Here is a 22,384-nt window from a genome sequence, read left to right as displayed (position 1 = left end):
AATGGGATGTGACTCAGTCGATTTTAATGGGATAATGGGATGTCAAGGAGACAATGAGATGATTGAAAGTCCCATTCACTACCACTTATTCATTGACTTGTAACAAATTTCTGTAACTGTCCTTATTTTGCTTAAATCAAGTATGTGCATGTGTCTTTCCATCCTTAATGCTGTTTATATGAGATACGTATCCCAACTACCCGCAGCTCTCTCTTCCTGTAGCGTGTCTCATTAGCGTCGGCCTGGCTCTCTTCGCTGCTAATTGACCTTTAATTATCCCAGCGACCCCACTGCGGCACCACATGCATGTTACTGTAGCGATAGGGACGCACGCCACGCGTTGAGACCAAAGAAGCAGTAGGCAGTCCTCTAACGGACAATAACACTTTTCCAAGTGTGGATAAAAAAATGGGCCTGTCTATATCTAGACAGACGTGGATCTATTTGAATATCGCAATATTATTCAATTAAAAAATTTCAAGCTGAGTCTGTGCAGAAGAGTTTCAGAGATTAATATTGTGCTTTCAAAACTGCCCAGGTGGAAATAAAAAAGAAAGAAAAAGGGGTGATGGGAAGACGTTGTACTAGCTTGTGAGAAATCAAAATTTTTTCTCAAAAATGAAATCAAATAGAGATTATTAGGTTAAGGCAATATCAGTGCACAGCACGTCATTCTGGGAACCATCCAGTCACTGTGAAAACCTTATGAACTCTGTGACACTATTTGTACGTTTGCTGTTCGACTTGGGCTGGTTGTCCTGGTTATCCCAGCGACCCCACTGCGGCACCACATGCATGTTACTGTAGCGATAGGGACGCACGCCACGCGTTGAGACCAAAGAAGCAGTAGGCAGTCCTCTAACGGACAATAACACTTTTCCAAGTGTGGATAAAAAAATGGGCCTGTCTATATCTAGACAGACGTGGATCTATTTGAATATCGCAATATTATTCAATTAAAAAATTTCAAGCTGAGTCTGTGCAGAAGAGTTTCAGAGATTAATACTGTGCTTTCAAAACTGCCCAGGTGGAAATAAAAAAGAAAGAAAAAGGGGTGATGGGAAGACGTTGTACTAGCTTGTGAGAAATCACAATTTTTTCTCAAAAATGAAATCAAATAGAGATTATTAGGTTAAGGCAATATCAGCACGTCATTCTGGGAACCATCCAGTCACTGTGAAAACCTTATGAACTCTGTGACACTATTTGTACGTTTGCTGTTCGACTTGGGCTGGTTGTCCTGGTTGGCGTCCTTCACGTAAACAGGATTATGGACACAGATGACGGCACAGGAGGAGACACTGCCTATCGCTGCGATTGGATTAGTGAATGACAGGAAGTTGTTGCCCAAGCGAGGATATGATCTAAGTGATGCGTTACCGGCCGCTGTACAGATCACGCTAATATGAACAAGACATCTGCTTTTGGGACATATATGACTGACAAGGACAAAGAATTGACATGAGATAAAGACATACAGAAGTCACGTTTGCTGTGTGCAAGCCCACGATAACAGTTAAAGGAGTCATACCACATACAACACAACTGTTTTAAACACTTTTGACCTGATTCAGCATGTGCATGAACCCACACACAATTGTGGACATACTCTAGATTTAATCATCAGTAGAGGTCTAAACATTTCATCCATTGTTATTAAGGACGTAGCACTATCTGATCACTTCTGTATTTTCTTTAATATATTGATTGTGCATTCATTGAATGAGCACTGTGCGATGTCCGAACTGATTGCACTATATTCTACGTATTATCGTTTTCTTAAATTCATTTTAAACTTCTTAAATCAATTGTTTTAATCATTTTCAATGTTTTTAAATTCCTTGTTTTATTGTTGTGATTTTTTTTTTTTTTCTTTTCTTTTATGTAAAGCACTTTGAATTACCATTGTGTATGAAATGTGCTATACAAATAAACTTGCCTTGCCTTGCCTTGCCTTGCCTTACATAATGGACCTAAATATAATAATAATAATAATAATAATAATATTTTTTTATTCTGAGGTTCAAGGATATGAGAAGCAGCAGGCAGAGAAAGATGAGAAAGGGATACATTTGTTTTTTCATGATATGACCTCTTTAAAGCAGGGCTCTTGTAACACACACTCCCACATTTAAATATGGAGGTGATGTGAACAAACATTTGAACATACACACATATTCTGATTATGTGTTTTGTAGAAATGTGTTGTGTTGATAGTGATTGGATTGTCTATGTATTTCATTTTGGTAAATTCCCTTCTAGTGATCCAGATGAAACAGCTGCAATTTCATTTCATATTATGAAAGATGCTCGAAGAGAAATAAGTCCACAACCATAATCGTTGCGTAAACTCCAACCTAAACTTGCGAAGAGACTGCCAACATAAATTTTTTAAATTCACATCATCAACCCACCTGTCAAACGACTGTGTGTAGAGGTAGTAATTAAAAGCATTAAAAACAAAAAGTATAATTAGGCTCACAGCGGTGTCTGCCTCAGCCTCCATGTTTGAAGCACAAATACGGTCTCAAACATAAAAGGGACAGAAGATCCCAAAAGCTTGAAAAGCCGAGTCGTTTTTGTGAGTCACACTTTGAAAGGTTTGTGCCGTTTCTCCTTTTCGTTTTACTTTTGATGACTTTTGAAAGGCTGGTTAATAAAATAACACACATTTTATCAACGTTTATCCCATTCATCCTAATACTGACTTTAATCAGGATAAATGGGATTTAAGTTTAATTAAAGTTTATAACACAAACCTATTATGAGATCACAAAAACGTTCCACCAAAGTTTCAGCAAAAATGCAGTATGGTAATTGGTGCATAAGATACTCTGTTACCCCTTTTCCACCAACAAGGTGCCAGTGCCAGAGCCCAATCTGGTCCTGTTTTGATATAAATACATGGACATTAATTGTAAATACAAACCTATATGACTTAATCTTTTCCCTGAAACACATAGGAAATGTTAGGAAGAATTACTACAGTCACCAGTGTAGCAGCACGCACCTAATGATGTGACAAAATTCACCTACTGTGCTTAACTTGCATGTTGAGGTTGTTTCCCTTTTAAGAATGTTATGCTTGCATTTTGGTTGGAGTGCATTAAGGTGATTCAGTCGGTTCACGGTTTATCATTCAATTAAACACACAAATACCTAGATGTGGCGACCCCAACGTGCAAAATGTGTCTCCGCCTGGGCGACCCATGCTGCAGCTTGCTGTTCCCAAAACTCTGGTTTCTCGAGAGTGACTAAATTGGCAATCACTAGTCAAACCACAACAACAACAAAAAATATTTGGTGATGTTCAAGAGCATCAGGGTCAGCACATGTAGGTGTTAATGCAAACACAAGCAACATGGAAATTGGGTGAAAAGCAGAGAACCGGTTAAACCACTTTAATGGACTCCGACCAAAAAGCAAAAGTACATCTCTTAAAGGGGAAACAACCTCATCCCACAACTTAACATTCTTAAAGGGGTATGAAACCTCACAAGCACAGTATGTGAATTCTGTCACGTCTTGAGTATATGTCGCCACACTATAGTGAATTTTACTGCATGGAAAAATGGTGCAGTTAAATTAAATAGTGACTGAGGCAGTCAGTCATCTCCTTTAAGTTTCCCCAAAGGAAAGTCAATTGGGTTTGGAGCAACATGAGGCTGAGTAAATGATGATAGAATTTAAATTTGAGGGTACTATCCCTTTAAAACCAAGAAAAAAGACCATGATGTACCATATTTGTTTGTGGGCAGTTATAGCATTGTTCGGCTCTCAAATGTGGCTCTGGCGGTGCTGGAAGAGGTCCACAGATCCCCTGGTCGAGCACCGGCTCAGTGGAAAAGGGATATGCTTCCTGTGTGGCATGACAGGGCTTTAGTAATCACCAATCTCTCCAAAAGAGTGGAAAACAAAACAATAAAACCAAAGAAAAGGCAGTGAAATCAGTGTCAGAAAACATAGCAATAAAACCCCATACCCTCCTCCTTGTATCCCTTGATGAGTGTTAAACATGCATAAGGGGAATGGGCAGTGGGGGAATAGGGGAAAAAGTGTAAATGGATTAAAGGGATAAAGGAGCTGGAGAACAAGCACACACCTTCGGTGAGGGAGGACACAGGCAAAGAGACCTCCATGCATGCGGCGGACTGGGCCTTGCGGAAGGGCGGTCGGCCTGGCCCCCTGCGGGCAAGGCGTGGCCCTTCAGGGCCCCCCGGGACTCTGGCCCTCCCAGTCGGACAGGGCTGGGAGGTGGGGCTAGTGCAATGTCCATTCACATGATCTGTAACAACGGGCATAGCATTAGCAAAAAAAAAAACAAATGAGATTGAAAATAGAAGAGTGTGTGAGAGAGAAAGAGAGGTGAAGAGGGCAGTGGGATGAAAATGCAGCCGCAAAGGAGAGAGAAGCGTTAACAGTAAGAGGAAGCAGTCATATAATAGCAGCTTTAATCAGCCAAAAATCATTCTGATTTGAAAAGGAAAAAGGAAAATGGAAAGGGGAGGGGAAAGGGAATTGGAACGGGAAAAGGGAAAAGGATAATGGAAAGGGAAGAAAAAGAGGGAAAAGAAAAGGAAATGAAAAAGGAAAATAAAAAGGCAAAAGAAAAGGAAATAAAATGGGAAAAGAAAAAAAATAAACAAGGAACAGGAAAAGGAAAGGAAAATGTAAAGAGAAGTAAAAATACAAAAAGAAAAAATGAAAAGGGACATGGAAAAGGAAAGGAAAGTTGCAGGTAATGGTAGCTGTTCAAAACATTAAGCATTCAGAGAGGCCTTCTCATCCCTTCTCAACTCAGACACTTGAAAGGACGAAGGTGGAGGACTTGATTTTACAGGAAAACAGAAGCTTCCCTCCCTCTGCAGTCTGTTTATGCAGGAAGTTGAGGGAGGTCTGGTTGAGTATGCAGGAAAAGACCCAGATTCAAACTCCCTGCATCTAAAACAGCACATTTTTCAACAACACCTCCAACACACCTGGATTAAAGTCTTACTAGCGTCTACCTGAGAGAGACATCCTGTAGCCAGAAGCTCTCAGATGGAAGCAGCCTGTTTATATGTTCCACAGTATCCTCTAGGTTATGACTGACTCCTGACTATTTTGACATTCTAGCTGTATATTTCCCTCCCTTCCTCCATTTTATATCTATCAGTCATTTTCATGCCAACGCAGCCATTCAAATCCACGACTGTCTGCTGTCATTTCATATCAGTGGGATTTCTACTGTCACTTTTATATCACACAGTAGACTTGGCAACCAAAACCTTGACACTGACTCATGGTGCAACAAAGCACTATTAAGAACACCATCTGTAGTATGTTTGAGAAACTCCAATCATCATTTTAAAGACTACATTTGTAGTCATATTCATATTTTCTTGTATGCCCAAGTTTTTATAGTACAAGTTACACACTAACATTTAAAATTTTGGGGTCAGTAATAATTTATATATAAAATATTTTATGGTTTTGAAAAAAAATAATTAATCAGCCCATCTATATTCAACAATGATAAGAATAAGAAAAGTTTCTTGAGCACTAAAATCAGCATGTTATAATGATATAAGTATAATGTGACACTGAAGACCGGAATAATGGCTGCTGAAAATTCAGCTTTGCCATCACAGGAATAAATTATATTTTAAAATTGCTTACATTTGAAAACATGTCATTTAAATTGTAATAATATTCCCACAATATTCCTGTTATACACTGTATCAATCAAATAAATGATGTCCTTTCAAAAACATTTAAAAAAATCTTACCAATCTTACAAAGTTATGAATGATAGTGTATGTCTATGTTTTATTTTTGTAAAAAATATATTGCTACATCAAACAAATTTTACATTAACTCTCATGACACTAACTAAAATCCAATGTAATGTGGTAACTGAGCAGGAATACAGCATCTTCAGATGATTTTCCTGCAGGACTGATATTCTGTTCATGAAAGTCAGAGAACATCATCTTAGAGTCAGGATGAGAAAGCCCAAAAAATGGAGCCCAGTCCGCAGATGTCTTTACATCTGTTTTCCCTGGCCTGCACCAGGGACAGAGTTTCTAAATGGGCCCAGGTTCATGAAAAGATCCAAACTGAAGGTTTAGGATAGTAGAAAATATTACAAAAGCCCCGGTGCATTCAAGGGGAGACAGTTCCAAGCACAAAACTACAGAGAGCCTACCTGTAGACACACACCCTAACTCTCTATTTGAGCCACACACACATACATTACACTCACACAAAACTCATAAATTGGCTTTCTAATAAGTATTGATTTTTTATGTCCTTTTTCTGTTTTTATGACCTAAACCTTCAAGATATTTTCATATTACAAAATGACCCAACACCCGCTTTCTAAGTTCTAATATTTTTCCAAGCACAAATCGAAACCTTCGAGGATTATAAACATGTGTAATCACTCATGGCCCAGATGGTCTATTTTCCTTTGTAATGCTGCACAGCTTGACCTGTTGAAGGAACACTTTCATTATTACACATTAGGTCAAGTTTGGCACAAGAAATTGGAGAGGAAATTGTTCAGCCCTCGGCGAGAGGTGTGTTAGTCACAGCCTAGCATGAAACAAAAAGCCAGACAAGAGGAAAGAAAAAGGAAAAGAGAACAAGGAAAGATATTCAGCGAAAGAGACAGAGTGAGTATTTCCATACAAGGCTGAAGAATGATCCAAGTCACGATGAGGCAAGCTCACTTGCAGAGAATGATCTCATTACATTAGTGCATGTCGATCAGAGGTAGAAGATGGTCCAATCACAAATGAGCAGGCTTTTCATAGAGTTAGAGAATGGTCCAATAGGGTTAGAGCATGTTCTGAGGTATAGAATGACCCAATTACGATGGAGCAAGGCCTTTAAGACGTAAAGGATGAACCAGTCGCGAAAGAGCAAGATTTCAGTGATACCTTTCTTAACTTAAGAATGAGTATGTTGAACAAACCACCTTTGTAAACACTTGCAAAATGTACATTGAGAAGCATAATAAAAAAAAGGCCACACGCAGAGATGTGAAGAGGGAAATTGTGCGCCACGTCATGAATTCAAATGAGAAGAAAGTGAAAAAATAAAAATGCATTAAATATGAACTGTAAAATGCAAAGACACGGGGCTTCATCATGTCATTCTCAACAGGATGGAAACAGAGAAAGTTGATGCATCGAACGCAAGAATAAGGAAAAAGGTCTGCTCGCTTTCGGCCTACCGTACCAAGATCAGTCTTAAGATCTGTGGGTAGACTTAACTTTCTGCCTGGTCCCTTGACTGAAACAAAAATAGGACAGAAAGGGGCAATTAATCCAGTTAAGAAAACAAAACAAAAGGCAAAATAAAGAGATCAGCTCAAATTAAAATAAAAAAAGAAAATCATTTAGTGTAACACATGCAGGTGTACACACTGACATGTAATGTTTCATACGACAGTCATGCCTGATCGCACACTGCCACCAGATAAACAGATGTGTCTGTTTTTAGACAAGCAAACACATGCATGCAGAACACATCTAAGTTCAAACGCATAACTCAAAATCCATTTTTTTAATTTCCGTTTCCTTCCATGTTGATAGGGAAAAAATGCATGAATCAATCAAAATAACTGCAAAATATACAGATTGGATCTACTGTACAATATTGAACAGAAACCACAAAAACCGCACAGAAACCAATCACGTGTGTGCATGCATACGCAATTAGTAAAACAAACACAGAGGTTCAAATTAAAGTGCAATCAGATAAACAAAGTGAGGTCAACATTTTGCAAGCATTTTGCACTGAAAAGGTTAGAGTGTATACTCAGCTGAATGTCTAATATGGCAGGATTACTGCTGAAATGGAATTTAAAAGAAAATTTGAAAAAATATGTACGAGTGGATCCAAAATACTAATTCAACATCAGTTTCCAATGTTATGCAGGCAAAGAAATTTAATAACCAGGCACGGTATCCCAAAGAACGTCTCTCAAAGTCTCTATTTATATGATGTACTCCAGAACACTAAAACACATTGAGCAGAATACTTCCCAAGATGACACTCTCCTCCTAAGCATCATTTCGATTAAATGATTTTAAAGTAGGGTGTGATATTAGAATGTCATTTTCAACAGGGTGCTAATGCTTTTCCACTTGTGGATTCCTCGAAATGGTTTGATGAATGCAATTTGCTTTCCTATGTTGACCAAAGAGGTCTATAATATCTGGAGAAAGCTATCCATTAGCACTCTCATTCATCTTGGCTGGAGCAAGGCCACTGTTTTACCATTTTAAGAGTCCTTTATGTTACTTGCAAAAATTTTTAATTTTCATTTTGAATGGAAGATGATTTTTAGAAGTACACCAAATGGTGTACTTGTGGCATTAACTGACCCCTGCTAACTGGATCATACTAGCAAACCAAACCAAAAGCCATATATATATATATATATATATATATGGAGATGTATCATCCTCTCTCTCCATCTCTTCTTCCATGTATGTGGAGTTGGATGAGATTTGAGCTTAAGACAAAGCGGAAATTGCTCCTGAAAATGGCAGTAATTAACATTCTGGGATCAATAACCTGTGCCTTAGATGTGGAATGCTTCCCATTACTCTCTACACTGAAAAAATCAATCTGTGCACACATGTGCAGGTGTGTAAACATGAAAGAGAGATCCACAGGAAGTGTGGGCTACCTACACGTTGATATGAGAGCAGCACATTAAAGGGTTAGTTCACCCAAAAATGAAAATTAGCTTGTGTTTTACATGCATCCTAGGTGTATATGACTTTCTTCTTTCAGACAAATCCAGTAGGAGTTATATTTAAAATTGTCCTGGCTATTCCAAGCTCTATCATTGCAGTCAGCGGGTGTTGCAGTTGAACAGTCCACAAGCCGTCAAATAAAGCGCGCGCATCCATAATAAAACATGCCACAGACGGCTCACATGGGGGCGAATCCATGTGTTTTTGTAAGAAAAAATATCCATATTTCAAACATAATAAACACTTTTCTCTAACTTTCGTTATCTGTCATATGTGGCATGATGACGTACTGCAACACCCGCTGACTGCAATGATAGAGCTTGGAATAGCCAGGACAATTTTTAATATAACTCCGACTGGATTCGGAAACTATATTCTCCCTGTGTGTGTTTTGTGTGTATAGACTGAATAAACCCATGTTGGACATCTTTTGTTACTGTTATCCAGTGGCACAGCTACAATGGCAAACATAACAGCTGGCATCCGCTGATTTCAACGTCAGACCTCAAGTGGCCACCCTGTATTATTGTTTTTTCCATGGGCACAATTTCAGGAGTCGTTTAGCTGCTCGTTAGAACGTTCCGAGCAGCATGGCTTCAATCCCGTTGACTCCTCTGTGAGCCTGACTCGGATGAACGGTAATTTGGGATTGTTTTTGGAAACATCTCAAAAAATGTCTTCTGCTATCCTGCACTGCAATTTGCATGAATTACCGACTCCTTTGCTTTCAGCTCACGTCATCTTCCGCTAATTCGTAGAGGCGGATATACTTCAGGAGTAAAGATGTCGACGCCAGACTCTACAATGAATTCAAAAGAATTTCATTCTCAGAAGCATGCATTAGCATTTTTGAGCCACAGTGTTGTTTTTGCTGAAATAAAATGTCAAATCTTCAGCATTTTCCTCTCTTGTAAGCCTTTCATCAAAAATACATTCATTTACTTCTGTCTGGAAAAAGAATACATCACTACTTAGCATCACCGATTTGGTGAACTTTGTAGTGACCCAGTTTTTTTTTTTTAAAGTGAGCCTACGCTTAAGGCCATTCACATGCAGCACATTTTCAAGAGTGAACAAAAGCATTATTAGCATATAATTCTCATGCTTGTAGCCATTCTCTCTGCCATGCTCTCGGAGACAAAGCTTTGCAGTCTGGCACATTTGTGTAGTTATATAAATCCATTTACATTAGTTGCATCTACACAACTAACTATAAGTTTAAAATTTTAGGTATTTGCTATGCCTTTCATTACAAGTTTTAACAACACTTTATCAATGTACAGAATAATTAGAGCACTAATCATTGGTAAAATAAGTTAACCAATGAATTAATTCAATTTTAAGATATTGTAAATGTCTTCAAAAAACAAACATGTGCTCAATAACACACATACTGTACAATCATGGATGGCGGAGCTACTGAGGGCCAAAGAAAAACCCTTGAGAGCCTGTTGGGGTCTAGCTAAAGCAAGTTTTTTCTTTTACAGATTTTGTTTGTCATGCTGTACAATATGAGCCCAGTGAGATCTTGCAAAAAAAGCTACATGTTAGAACTGATTTTGTTAATCATACTCAAGCAAAATTGAAATAGTAGGGTACAATGGGGCTGAAGGTGTATTTAATAAAATTTTCTTAAACATCCGCATTTCACTCTGCATGTGGAAGTTTGGCTGATTTGTAGCAACATGTTTTTTTTAAACAGTTTTCTGTTTTAACTATTCAACAGTTTTTCAATAACTGAATATAAAAGTATGTTGTTGTTTTTTTTGGAAAAAGCGCCCCTACTGTTGGGGCCAAAGGTACAATAATTGACGTGAAATATCTGGCTGAGTTTTCCATTTTGAGATTAGATTCTACTGATAGTAGAATAGATAGACTAGCATAATTTAAAACATATTTCAAAATATGGTATTAATCATATCATAAAATATTTTTATTGTTACTACCGTAGTCATATTAAATTATTAAAAAATCTTCTTCAAACAGTGAAAAAAGCTTTCAGAATTTTTGTCTTTTATATTTTGTACTTTTAAAATGAATGTATGTATGTTTTAGGTCATTTAAATTATTTGATTTATTGAAATGCACAGAAAATGGTACAAACTTTGCTAAAGTGATTGTTTTGAACAAGTATTAACTTAAATATTATGCAAAATACATTACTTTTGCTAAAGTATTTGTACTCGAATATGGGTAAAAAGCTTAGCACATCATATATTTGTATGATTTCTAATAAAACCAAACAAACAAATTTTATGATTTTGTTTTCCATTTAATGTGTTGTTCCATAAATATTCAATAATAAATATATATTCTTTTATTTTATTTTTTGTTTGCAAGTATACACTATGGAAGTACTGAATAGAACATTTTCTTAATGTTTTAATGTCTTTAGCCCTGTTGTACCCTGTGGCTCAAACCCAAACTAGCCATGCCAACAGTGCTAATGCTAATGTTTGGAATGAAAAAAATAAAAATAAAACGGTGAAAAGAGAGGACTACTGCTCATTCTAAAGAGCAAACAAAATTTTGAATTTGAATTGAATTTTGAAATTCAGTAAAACCAAAAGAATCCCGTGTCAAGTCAGCCAATGGAAACTACATGTGACAAAAATGAAAACAGACTTTATTTACACGTAAAAAAAAAAAAGTGTCATCTGACCCTACTGGACCTCAACGATCAACGCTCTGTCTGGGCTACAGTCACAATATCACCCCTCTCATCAACACACACAATACATACTACCTACTACCATGCCTTGATCACACACATGCCTACAATAGCCAAACGTGAAGCACACTTACACATACTCACATACGCACTCACACACACCTACACCTACACCTCAGCAGCACGGAGCATAGCACAGGGCACTACGAGCGTAAGGCTACTTCTACTGCAGCATGCTACCCCCAAACAAACACCCACACACACGCAGACGGAGAAGCACATGAGCCGTTGGCTTGCTGTGTGTGGGTGTTTTTAAGGGGCTGGACACATTCTTACCATTGTCCAACAGGTAAAAGACAGGACTGTAGTGGCAGGACCGGAGGTTCGACACAGGTTCCCCTGTGCCTCGAGGGTCATTATGGAGGGAAGGGGGGTAGGGTGCTGGAAATCAGAGATCACACAGTCATTGTCACATACCAGGCTCAATTAAATACAGCCAAACAGCTTGTTATAGGTCATTGAGATTCATAACAGGACCCTACAAGTGGAGAAAATCACACACAAGGAATTTTAAAATAATCTGATAATAATAATATAACCATATTCTAAAAATTATAAAAAATAATGTTAAAACAAAACAAAAAAATATTATTTTTTATATATAATTTAGGCTGGTCTAGCTGGTGGTAATTAAACACTTATGGCGCTTAAATGCTTACATGCCTCTTTATAGATACGTTTTAATTAAAGTAACTTTTGGTTGTGAACATGATTTTGAATCTGTGAAGTGACTTATACAAAGAGCATTTGAGAAATCTTAGGCATGCCACTGCATTGACCTTTGTTTAATGTGCATTTATTAGAAAAGCCAGTCTTGACCTTGGAAAATATCTGGTAGAATTTTTTTTCAGCAGCAACTGACATGCTTTTTTTTTTTTTTTTAATACTGAGGACATTTCAGCACACACAGAATGGTGGAGATTCTCGCTGCATTTAACATCATCAGACAAGATGAATTCATAAGACTCACAAATCACTGCAGGTGTCGACCTGACAGTAAAAATCATGATTGCTGTGTGAATTGAGGCCAAACTGCTGAGGGTAAAGATGAGAGAACAGCGTTGTGAAAGACTAACAAGTGTATCGCAGGACTCCTGGTTATTCTGCTTTAACGATAATGTCCTTCCTCAGTCTTTTCTGGAATCATCTGCCCTTCTGTCCAAAAGCTTCATTTTGCTCTCATTTAAATACTGTTTCTTGCCATTTTATGCAGATATGAACTCACATTGTTTCACCCATCTGTGCTGCAGCATCAGCTTACATTACATTGACTTGTGCTTTGACTTTACGTAATAACAGAAAAGTAAAAGGTGACAGCACAGCTGGTATCTAAAAAATGCTGGTATCTAAAATCAGGGTTATTATTCATTTTAATGAAAAGCAAATGAAGTGATCTTTCCAGTCTAAAAAAGGCAATGTAATGAACAATACTGCACAAATTATAGCGATCACGAAGAAGGTCCTTATTCTGTACCAAACGTGTACAGTAAAGTGGATATACAGCATACAACACCCCATCAGTTATATTCAGGTCTATAGTGCCACTTGTTGGCGCAGTTGTGTAACTTAGAGAACAACTTTCGTTATGTCGAGATCACGAGAAAATTAAGTCATGATAACGAGAAAACAACTTTCGTTATGTCGAGATCACGAGAAAAATAAGTCGTGATAACGAGAAAGCAACTTTCGTTATGTCGAGATCACGAGAAAATTAAGTTGTGATAACGAGAAAACAACTTTTGTTATGTCGTGATCACAAGATAATTAAGTCGTTATCACGACAAAACAAGAAAGAAGGAAAAAATGTATAATCCATGGCCTCATAGAACTTCCATAGAAAATAGCTTTAACAAGCCAAAGAAGTGTGCCATTTTATTCCAAAAACATTTAAAATGTCTTACCATCAAGGCAGAATCCTATTAATTACATTGTTTGAGATGTAGTGAGGGAAAAGTGATGCATGTCCCGTATGACAGCTGTTCGACATTGCTATACAACCGACTAGTGTTTTTTTTTTCTCTCTCTAAAAGTCTACAAAGCCAACAGCTCCCATATGAAACACCCAGGCACATTTACCAATTGTATGATGAATCATACCACATGTATGATTGTAAAGCGCTTTGGGTGTACAGCAATACACAATAAAGCGCTATATAAAAAAGGCATCATTCATTCAAACATGAGTGCAATGAAATACATACAGTAAACACAAACAAATAATGTATTAGTATTCTCCTTCCTCATCATTATTTATATTTTCTCTATAGTCCTTCAAACTCTCTTTTTATGCTTCAGTGGCTGACGCCCAGAATCTCAGTCCAATTTTTGGCTGAATTCCCCAGCCAATCGTAGAAGGCCATTTCCCGACTCCTGTCATAATAGCTGCTTCCACAAAAACACATCTGAATTACTATTAGCAGCCTGAAGCCAACACAACAAATCCCAAAGAAGAAAACACACAAACGATACTGTTCTGACAGCCAGCTCTTTACCACAGAACATTCAAGAGAAAATCACACACATGTGACTCCTGTGCTTCACTGCAGGCTTGAGATCTTAAAGGAACAGTTCACCCAGAATTGACAATTCTGTCACTGTTGTATGAAAACGAATGTTCTTCAATACATCAACTTTTCTGTATTCCACAAAAGAAATACATTTATATAGGTTTGCTAATTTTCACTTTTTGGTGAATTATTCCTTCAAATGTTTGATACACAGCCAAACTCTCAAACTACTAATGTCAGGCTACAGCTCAGCTCGCCTTCCCAAGCGACTTCCATCTTTCAGGCTGCCTGCTGAGCTGGGAACTGGGAAAACAAGCAGAGGCTTCAACTGCACTGAGACATGAGAGTGAAGTGAGAGAGAGAAAAACAGACAGCAAATGTTGTATTCTTGAGACACCACACAAAATGTGCCTCTGATATTTCAAACAACAATAACTTCAAAAAGACACAATGCAATATTTCTTCCCCTGAGAAATCAAAGCTTTACTGAAATAATTTTTTTCTAAATTAAGAGCTCTATTTAGATCCTCAAGGACAAGCACTGTTGTTGTCATCATGTTCATCCCACTGAGGCGATGCAAACATTGAGTAGAGCTCTGTAAACATTATCATATCCTCATAAAAATTCTACACAGGTTATGATGGCTTTAAAGAAGAAAGAAGAAAAAGACATTGGAGGTAAGAGAGCAGAGGAAAGAGCCTCCAGGGACTGAAGACCTGTGCTGTGGGGAAACTGAAAAGAGGACAGAAAAGAAAAAGATGAAAACTGCTGGTTTGATGAAGGTTTGAAGGTTTTTGTGAGTGTCGCTATTTTAATGTTTTTGTCGTTAAAGCTGAAATGTGTGACATTTGCACCACAAGTGGAATTTCAAAAATAATGAATGTTATCAAACAGGTTTTTTAAACACTCCCCCATCATTACGTGCATTTCCATTACAGGTTTGCGCAAAACTTTTGCAATATTTTATAAATGTTGATAAAAAAACTATTGCGAAATGACCGTGTTTCCATTAACCGATGTTATGCGACTAAAACGCAATTTTTTTCCTCTTTCAAAAAGTCATGATGACCAATGTTGGGAGGTTAATGTATGTGGCAGTCACCGCACTAGCCATTATTTTTAATTGAAGGAGTCGTAGACATGTATATTTAGCAAAGCAGTGTGGAGATTCCTTTGCAATTTTGAGATATATTCCATTTTCGATTTGCCTAAAAAACCACCTAATGTGAGAGTAAATTTAATTTTTGCAATATATATGAGTTTTTGTAAAATTGACATATTTCCATTAGGCGTATTTTCAATTTCCAATTTCAATTTGCGCAATTTGAATGGTAATGGAAACGCGGCTACTGTTTCCTGTGGGGTATGGCTATTAGAGATGGGTGTGGTTATATTGGGGTTATTATAGGTGTGGCTAGACATGGGTATGGCTATCAGAACTAGGAGTAGGTGTGATTATCAAAGGTGATATGGCTATTTGAGGTGGGTGTGGTCATGAGTGGGTGTGGTTATATTAAGTGTGTGTGACCAATCGTGGGTGTGGCTATAAAAAGTAAGTGTAAGTAAGTGTGATTATCAGAGGTGGTGAGGCAATGAGAGGTGTATACTACAAAAAGGCATAGAATAAGTATACAAATTGGAACACACTCTAGGTGTGATTATGATAGGTTATATGGCTATTTGATGTGGGCGTGGTCATTAGTGGGTGTGGCTATATTTAGTAACCGTGACCAATAATGGATGTGGCTATCAAAGGTAGAATTAGGTGTGATTATCAGAGGTGTGTATGGCCAATCATGGGTGTGGCTATCAGAAGTAGGAGTAGGTGTGATTATCAAAGGTGATACTGCTATTTGAGATAGGCTTGGTCATGTTTGGGTGTGGCTATATTAAGTGGGTGTGGTCAAGCATGGGTGTGGCTGTCAAAGATAGAAGTATAGACGTATGCTTGATTATCAGAGGTGGTGAGATTATCATAGATGTGTGCGGTCATGAGTGGGTATGGTTACCTGAGGTGGGTGACTTGCTCCTCTCTAGGTCCAAAGACACCTGATTATCAGAAAGCTCCGTAAGGCCTGCCGTGGAGAAACATGGAAGGCACAGTAAGAGGAAGAAGATGACAATAATCACCGGGTTCCATGACCACCAAACACATTTGCATGCATCAAATCACCAGGACAAACAATGTGGTCTGAGACACTATCATGATCCTGGAGCGATGCAAGGAAGATGTACAGACATCTTAATAACATAGAGTTTTTAAACTTTTAACTAGGCGTATACGGTACATTTATAGCCATGACGTGGTTATTCTGTCTGTTGTGAATATGAGCTGTTCAACCACTGTAGGGTATATTAACTCCAGAATCAAGCATGTGCACCAATACCAACAACAATTCCATGCATGTGTGTGCATGCAGGAGAGACAAAAATCGCATCGATGTTACTCAAGGCATGACGGTAAAAACATGATAAGGCCTGCACTGCAGAAATATCATTTTGAAAGTGTGTGTGTGAACAAAAGTTTATCTGCAAAGTACATGCTTAGCTAATCTTATTATTAAATAATAACAATAACTTTATTATTATGGTCATATACATGAATGCAGTGAAAGCCTCATTTTCACAAATGAGATTAATTCTTTTGGCAGAGTATGTTTTTTTTTTTTATATTGCATTTTTGGGCCATCATGATTATCAGACACATTTCAGATTAAGAAGAAGTTCTACTGTATATAAATTCACTAGTCACTTACTGTACAATGATTTTTTTAAAGCTTCTTTTTTTTTTAGCAGTGTTGACTTAAATTGGTATTTTTATATTGACTTTTTTCCCTACATTTTGTTTAAATGGAAAAGTCATGTCATGTCTTTTTTTCTTTTTTTTTTTTTGTTAGTTTTCCTTTTTATACAGTGTGAGAACGTGGTCATTTGTGATTGGTTCATTACACAAACCTTTGGCACAAATCAATAAAACACTTAGCAAGGAGACAATCAAAGGTTGTAATTGGATGTTTCGATGTATGCAAATTCAGAATATGTGATATTCTGTAACAATTACTATAAATAATGCTGCATTGAGTGTAATATGGTATGGTAATTCTACCTTTTGTAAACGTCATCAAAATAACACATTTTGATAAAGACATCCCATTGTCTGTGCTTTGCCTCCTTGCTGTTGTGTTGCCCCTATCGGCGTTTCACTGGAGACATGACTTACTCTGGTAGGAAGTACGGATCCGTTTCTTTGAATCGGAATAAAAGTTAGACAGGCCGCGCATGCAAAAGTCTGCAACAGCGCCCCCATGCCCCAGCACCGCCACCCACGAGAGGAGACACGGAGTGAGGGAGGAAAAGAGGAGGAGAGAAGAACAAAATAGGCTCAGAGTAACAAAACGCATGTGACCGCAATCCGAGCAAGACCCAGCGTACTGAGGGAGAAAATGAAGAAATGAAAATAGGAAAATTAATCTTAACCTTGCTTTTTTTTTTTACTTCTACCGAAAACAACAAAATAAGTCAGAAAACAGAACTAAACATAAGGAAAAACCTTTCAAGATTAACAGCCACCACAGAAGGTGGCACTGAAATTGTACAAACAAACAAACCAACAAAACAAACATAAATATTAACATAAATAGAAATGACTTCTCTCTTCAGTGTCTATCTTAAAGTGTATATGTGAAGATGTATTTATATGCATAAGTATTAGTATTATGGATTCATTTTGCTGATGGATACCCTATCTAAACTGAATGTGAGCGTCTGACAGCAGGCAGATCACATGAACTTTGCTGTTTTTGTACCCACTGGAAGTTGCTGCATCACAATGTTGCAGTTTTTTTATTATGTCACCGCACACACAATGCAAACTGCAGCACTGCTCATACAGCGGGATAAATAGAAATGACTTCTCTCTTCAGTGTCTATCTTAAAGTGTATATGTGAAGATGTATTTATATGCATAAGTATTAGTATTATGGATTCATTTTGCTGATGGATACCCTATCTAAACTGAATGTGAGCGTCTGACAGCAGGCGGATCACATGAACTTTGCTGTTTTTGTACCCACTGGAAGTTGCTGCATCACAATGTTGCAGTTTTTTTATTATGTTGCCGCACACACAATGCAAACTGCAGCACTGCTCATACAGCGGGGTCCAGAACAGACTGAAGTTGTTGGTTTCAAAATTTATTTCAAACCTGGCTATAAACAAAGTTTTTAGATTTGAAATAATTTTTATAACAAAACACGAATACTTTCTGCACTATTTTTTGTCCCTAATCAAATAAGCCTATTATGGCCAATTCTCAATCAGCCATGATTAATTTATGTCATGAACCAAAAGGGTCCAATAATTTTTTGGTCACTGATAGGTCTTTAATTCATGTAGGTGTACATAAATTTAAAGATATTTACACTACCATTCAAAGGTTTGGGGTCAGTGATTGATTGATTGATTGAATCAAAATTAAGAACAAAGAAATCTATCTCAAATAAATGCTTAAAAAATCTATTCATCAAAATTCTGAAAGAATACTTTTCAACATTGAAATGCTTCGTGAGCAGCAAATCAGCATATTAGAATGATTTCTAAAGGAAAATGCGACTCTGAAGACTGAAGTAATGGCTATAATTCAGCTTTGACATCACAATAATTAATTATATTTTAAATATATTTAAAAAGAAAACTTATTTTAAACTGTGATAATAATTCACAACATTAATATTTTCACTGTATTTTAATCAGATATATGTAGCCTGTGTGAGTTACAAACATAACAAAATATAGCATAGAAAATGACTATTAAAATACAAAAGTACGATTACATTTTAATGAGGGAAAATTGCTGTGTGCACTTTTTAAAAAATAGGGATGTACTAAATTCAAAATTTTGATTATACTGACATTATAATAAAAAAACTGCATTCAAAATTTCAAAATAGAAACATTTTGACCAGTGGTCTCAGACTTTTGGATCCCACCATATATAAAGAGAATGACTAAAGAATGTAATCAATGATAGAATAAAATCTGAGTGGGACATCTGCTCCTTTCATCGGATTGGAAAACAGAGAGAGAGAGTACAAAACAGTCTCTTTATACACACTGGACTGAGTGTGTGGGTGAGCGTTAAGACGTTCTCTCTCTTTTTTGAGAGCTTACATAAGCGATGGATCGAAATCACTCTTCGACCGCACCGAACGACCTTTCTGCCCACCTCTGCATCTCCATGTCGGCTCAAAGCCTCTCGGTTTCTAAAGATACGGCTGCCTGAACAAGAGGAGGGAGAGCGACCACTTTGAAGTGAGGAGCCGGCATTGCCGCCTCCCCACAGCTTCCTTTTGATGAAGCTCTATGAAAACAGATCTTCATCTTCAGCTTTCACTTATGACATCTCCTTTCTCTGGATGGTCCGTGTGAGTGTGTATGTGCGTGAGCAGTCGGGGTAGGAGGAGAGAGGAGGGCAGGTGGAGCGAGATCTGTGCTGGATTAGTAACAGCGAGTCCGTATGGCAGGTTACGTTGTGTTCTCTGTTAGGTGTCGTGCTCAGGCAAAGACCAACAGCAACAGAGATACAACAGACGACATGCAGAGAAGGCAACCAGGAATGCAGTCTGTCCCATGCAGTTAAAGAGAAGGACTGCATGTGTGTGTGTGTTAAATGGACAAGAGACAGAATATTTACAGGCAAGGACAGAAGTTAGACAGCCTGAGATTTGCAAAGTTTGGTCTTGATAGCTGAAATGCTGAGCATGTTTGTAGATGCATGCCAGTGACGTGTGTGTTCACAGCTGAAATTTATTTTACACACTGTATTTGAACATTTGTGGGATTCTGAGACACATAGTGCATGTGTACCTGATGTGGACTGTCGGTTTTTGCGAGGAGAGCGTGTTAGTCGCTGTAAAGGGTCTGCGGATCCATACAGCTCCAGGGTGCTCATACACAGCAGAACGGTTTTCTGCAGGTAGTCCACCACTACCAAACCATTGCAGTTACCTAGAGCCAACCTGCATAAACACACACACTCACTGATCATACTCAACTATGTTTCATATTAGACGTGTCAGATATACAAAAACCCATCATAAAGTCCAGTTATGACTAACAATATTTCTAACAATCGCAGTTCCCTTTCATGGGAACTTCGAACTGCGTCCTCTAGGGAGACAGTTCCTTCAGCACATACAAAGAGAAACGTGCGGTAGCCCCTGTGTGACAGGCCAAGACTAGTATGATTCTAGGCTCTTGGTCGTATTCCCTTAAAGGAATCTATTCCTGATTCCAAGCCTTGAGCTCTACCCCGGGCCCAGGAGTCTGGCCCTAACAGGTAAGTATTTTGGGGTATGTAGCCTAGGCCTTTGGCCGTAGGGAATAATGTCACTGACAGCCGTCTAACGTCCCAGGGGTGACTCCCATAGCGATATGGTAGAGTTGGTACTTAGTGCTCGCCATGGTTCTGGCATGCACTCCCCTCAGCATGGTGGCGTGGGTATTCCGTTCCCCATAGCGACTCCTAGAGGACGCAGTTCGAAGTTCCCATGAAAGGGAACGTCTCAGGTTACTTATGTATCCATGGTTCCCTGAGTAGGGAACGAGACACTGCGTCCTCTAGGTTTCTTGCCATGCTGCGGATGCAAGCTTCAGACGAAGAAGTGAATGACATGTTCTCCCGGCGCCTATTTATACTATAGTCGCACCGGTAGTGACGTCATGGCTGTCGCCGGCCAACGAGTTGGTGTTTTTTCAATGTATGCTTCAGACACGGGTCACGACGAGGCGTCCCTCATAGCGACCCCTAGAGGACGCAGTGTCTCGTTCCCTACTCAGGGAACCATGGTTACACAAGTAACCTGAGACGTTATGTCTAAATATAATATGATTATTGAATGTATCATACAGCTTTGCTCAGTTTACATTTCCCTTGAAGAATCTTTACGATGTTTATATTATTCTTTTATTATTTTTGCATGCATTTTTAAAGTGGGATAATAAAAATAAATTGCATTTATTTATTTATTTATTTTTAGCACTGGCCTGATGAAATGTTTGACAAAACAGATAGGACAAAACTGATGCATATAGTCCACAAAACTAAACTGAATATATACAAATGATCCTGTTCAAAATTAAATATATAAGGTCAAATATAAATTCTTAATATATAAAAAATCTAAAAAGGCTAAACAAAAAGATAAATAAAATCAAGAGTAAATTCAAATGAATTATTTTCTTTATATGCATCAAAAAATGTATCATGGTTGCCACAAAAATATTAACCAGCATAACTGTATTCGACATTGTTTCTTGAACACCAAATTAGCACATTAGAATGATTTCTGAAGGATCATGTGACACTGAAGACTGGAGTAATGACTGCTGAGACTGTTGAGATGGTTAAAGGCTGTGGCACAGCGAACGAGAAGTGCAGCGCCACATCTTTAAAATGATTACACAATGTTTTATGATTATATGAGTGCACGCACACCAGCGGCGCCATTCGGCATCTGTCTGCGGCGCCTAGCAACAACTCAAAACAATGTAAAGACGGACGAGACGAAACGGACCGGACGAGAAGCGCAGGAGAAGCGACGCTTCTCGTTCGGTGTGCGACCGGCTTCAGAACCATCTTAGCACTGGAACAAATGAAATTTTAAAATATATTACAGGAAAGTGCCATAGAATGGCACTTTAAATGCCATAGTTATTTAAAGGTGCCATAGAATGCATTGATACACTATTTTAAATTGTTCTCTGATATCTACATAGAAGGTATGTGGCTTAGGTAAGGGCAAAAAATCTCCAGAAATGGTTTTACATGTCCATTTACAACCCTAGGATTTGTCCCTAGAATGAAATGGCCTGTTTTTACCTTATTTGGAAGGGTCATGAATAATAAAGTTGAGCTCTGCTCTGATTGGCTGTTTCACAGTGCGGCTCAATGTTGAGCTCTGCTCTGATTGGCTGTTTCACAGTGCGGCTCATTTCAGTAGCTCACACAGCACGTGTGATATATTTCAATACTCTCTCTCGCAGTTATATCCTTGGGTAATTATACTGTATATAAAATGCGGGCATCACGGAGCCGCATATTAACATGCAGGGCATTGAAACTGCGTTCGAATGCACGATTGCTTTTTACTTTCACTTTCGAGATTTGCGATCGCACGTGCTCTGTGTAAACTACAGCGGCAGTACTTACCACACATTTGACAAGATCAGATGCTTGTCAGTGGTGCTCAGGATCTGTAAATCATTCGCCATCAACCTCAGTCATCTCTGTTTATGTGGTAAGTGAAATCTTATGTACTGTAATGTAACAGGCTACCGCTAGCAAGCAGCTAACCATGTCCCTTTAGTGGCTCACGTTATTTTATTAGAACGC

At 38.1% G+C, this 22,384-nt stretch overlaps 1 protein-coding gene across 1 annotated transcript in view; it reads right to left on the bottom strand.

The window, feature by feature from the left end:
• LOC107733626 (syntaxin-binding protein 5-like) overlaps positions 1-22,384 on the bottom strand; it is a 155,241-nt gene that overhangs the window by 10,391 nt on the left and 122,466 nt on the right. The window contains exons 17-20 of the mRNA XM_016545332.1: positions 19,858-20,009; positions 17,213-17,281; positions 16,002-16,067; positions 4,103-4,285 (exon numbers count right to left, since the gene is read on the bottom strand). Of these exons, the coding sequence (XP_016400818.1) occupies positions 4,103-4,285; positions 16,002-16,067; positions 17,213-17,281; positions 19,858-20,009 (470 nt within the window). The remainder of the gene's footprint in view (positions 1-4,102; positions 4,286-16,001; positions 16,068-17,212; positions 17,282-19,857; positions 20,010-22,384) is intronic.

Source organism: Sinocyclocheilus rhinocerous, unplaced genomic scaffold (assembly GCF_001515625.1).
Source record: "Sinocyclocheilus rhinocerous isolate Xijiao unplaced genomic scaffold, SAMN03320098_v1.1 scaffold1842, whole genome shotgun sequence".
NCBI lineage: Eukaryota > Metazoa > Chordata > Actinopteri > Cypriniformes > Cyprinidae > Sinocyclocheilus > Sinocyclocheilus rhinocerous.
The sequence above is the reverse complement of the archived record's forward strand: the minus strand, read 5'-3'. Positions and strand labels throughout refer to the sequence as shown.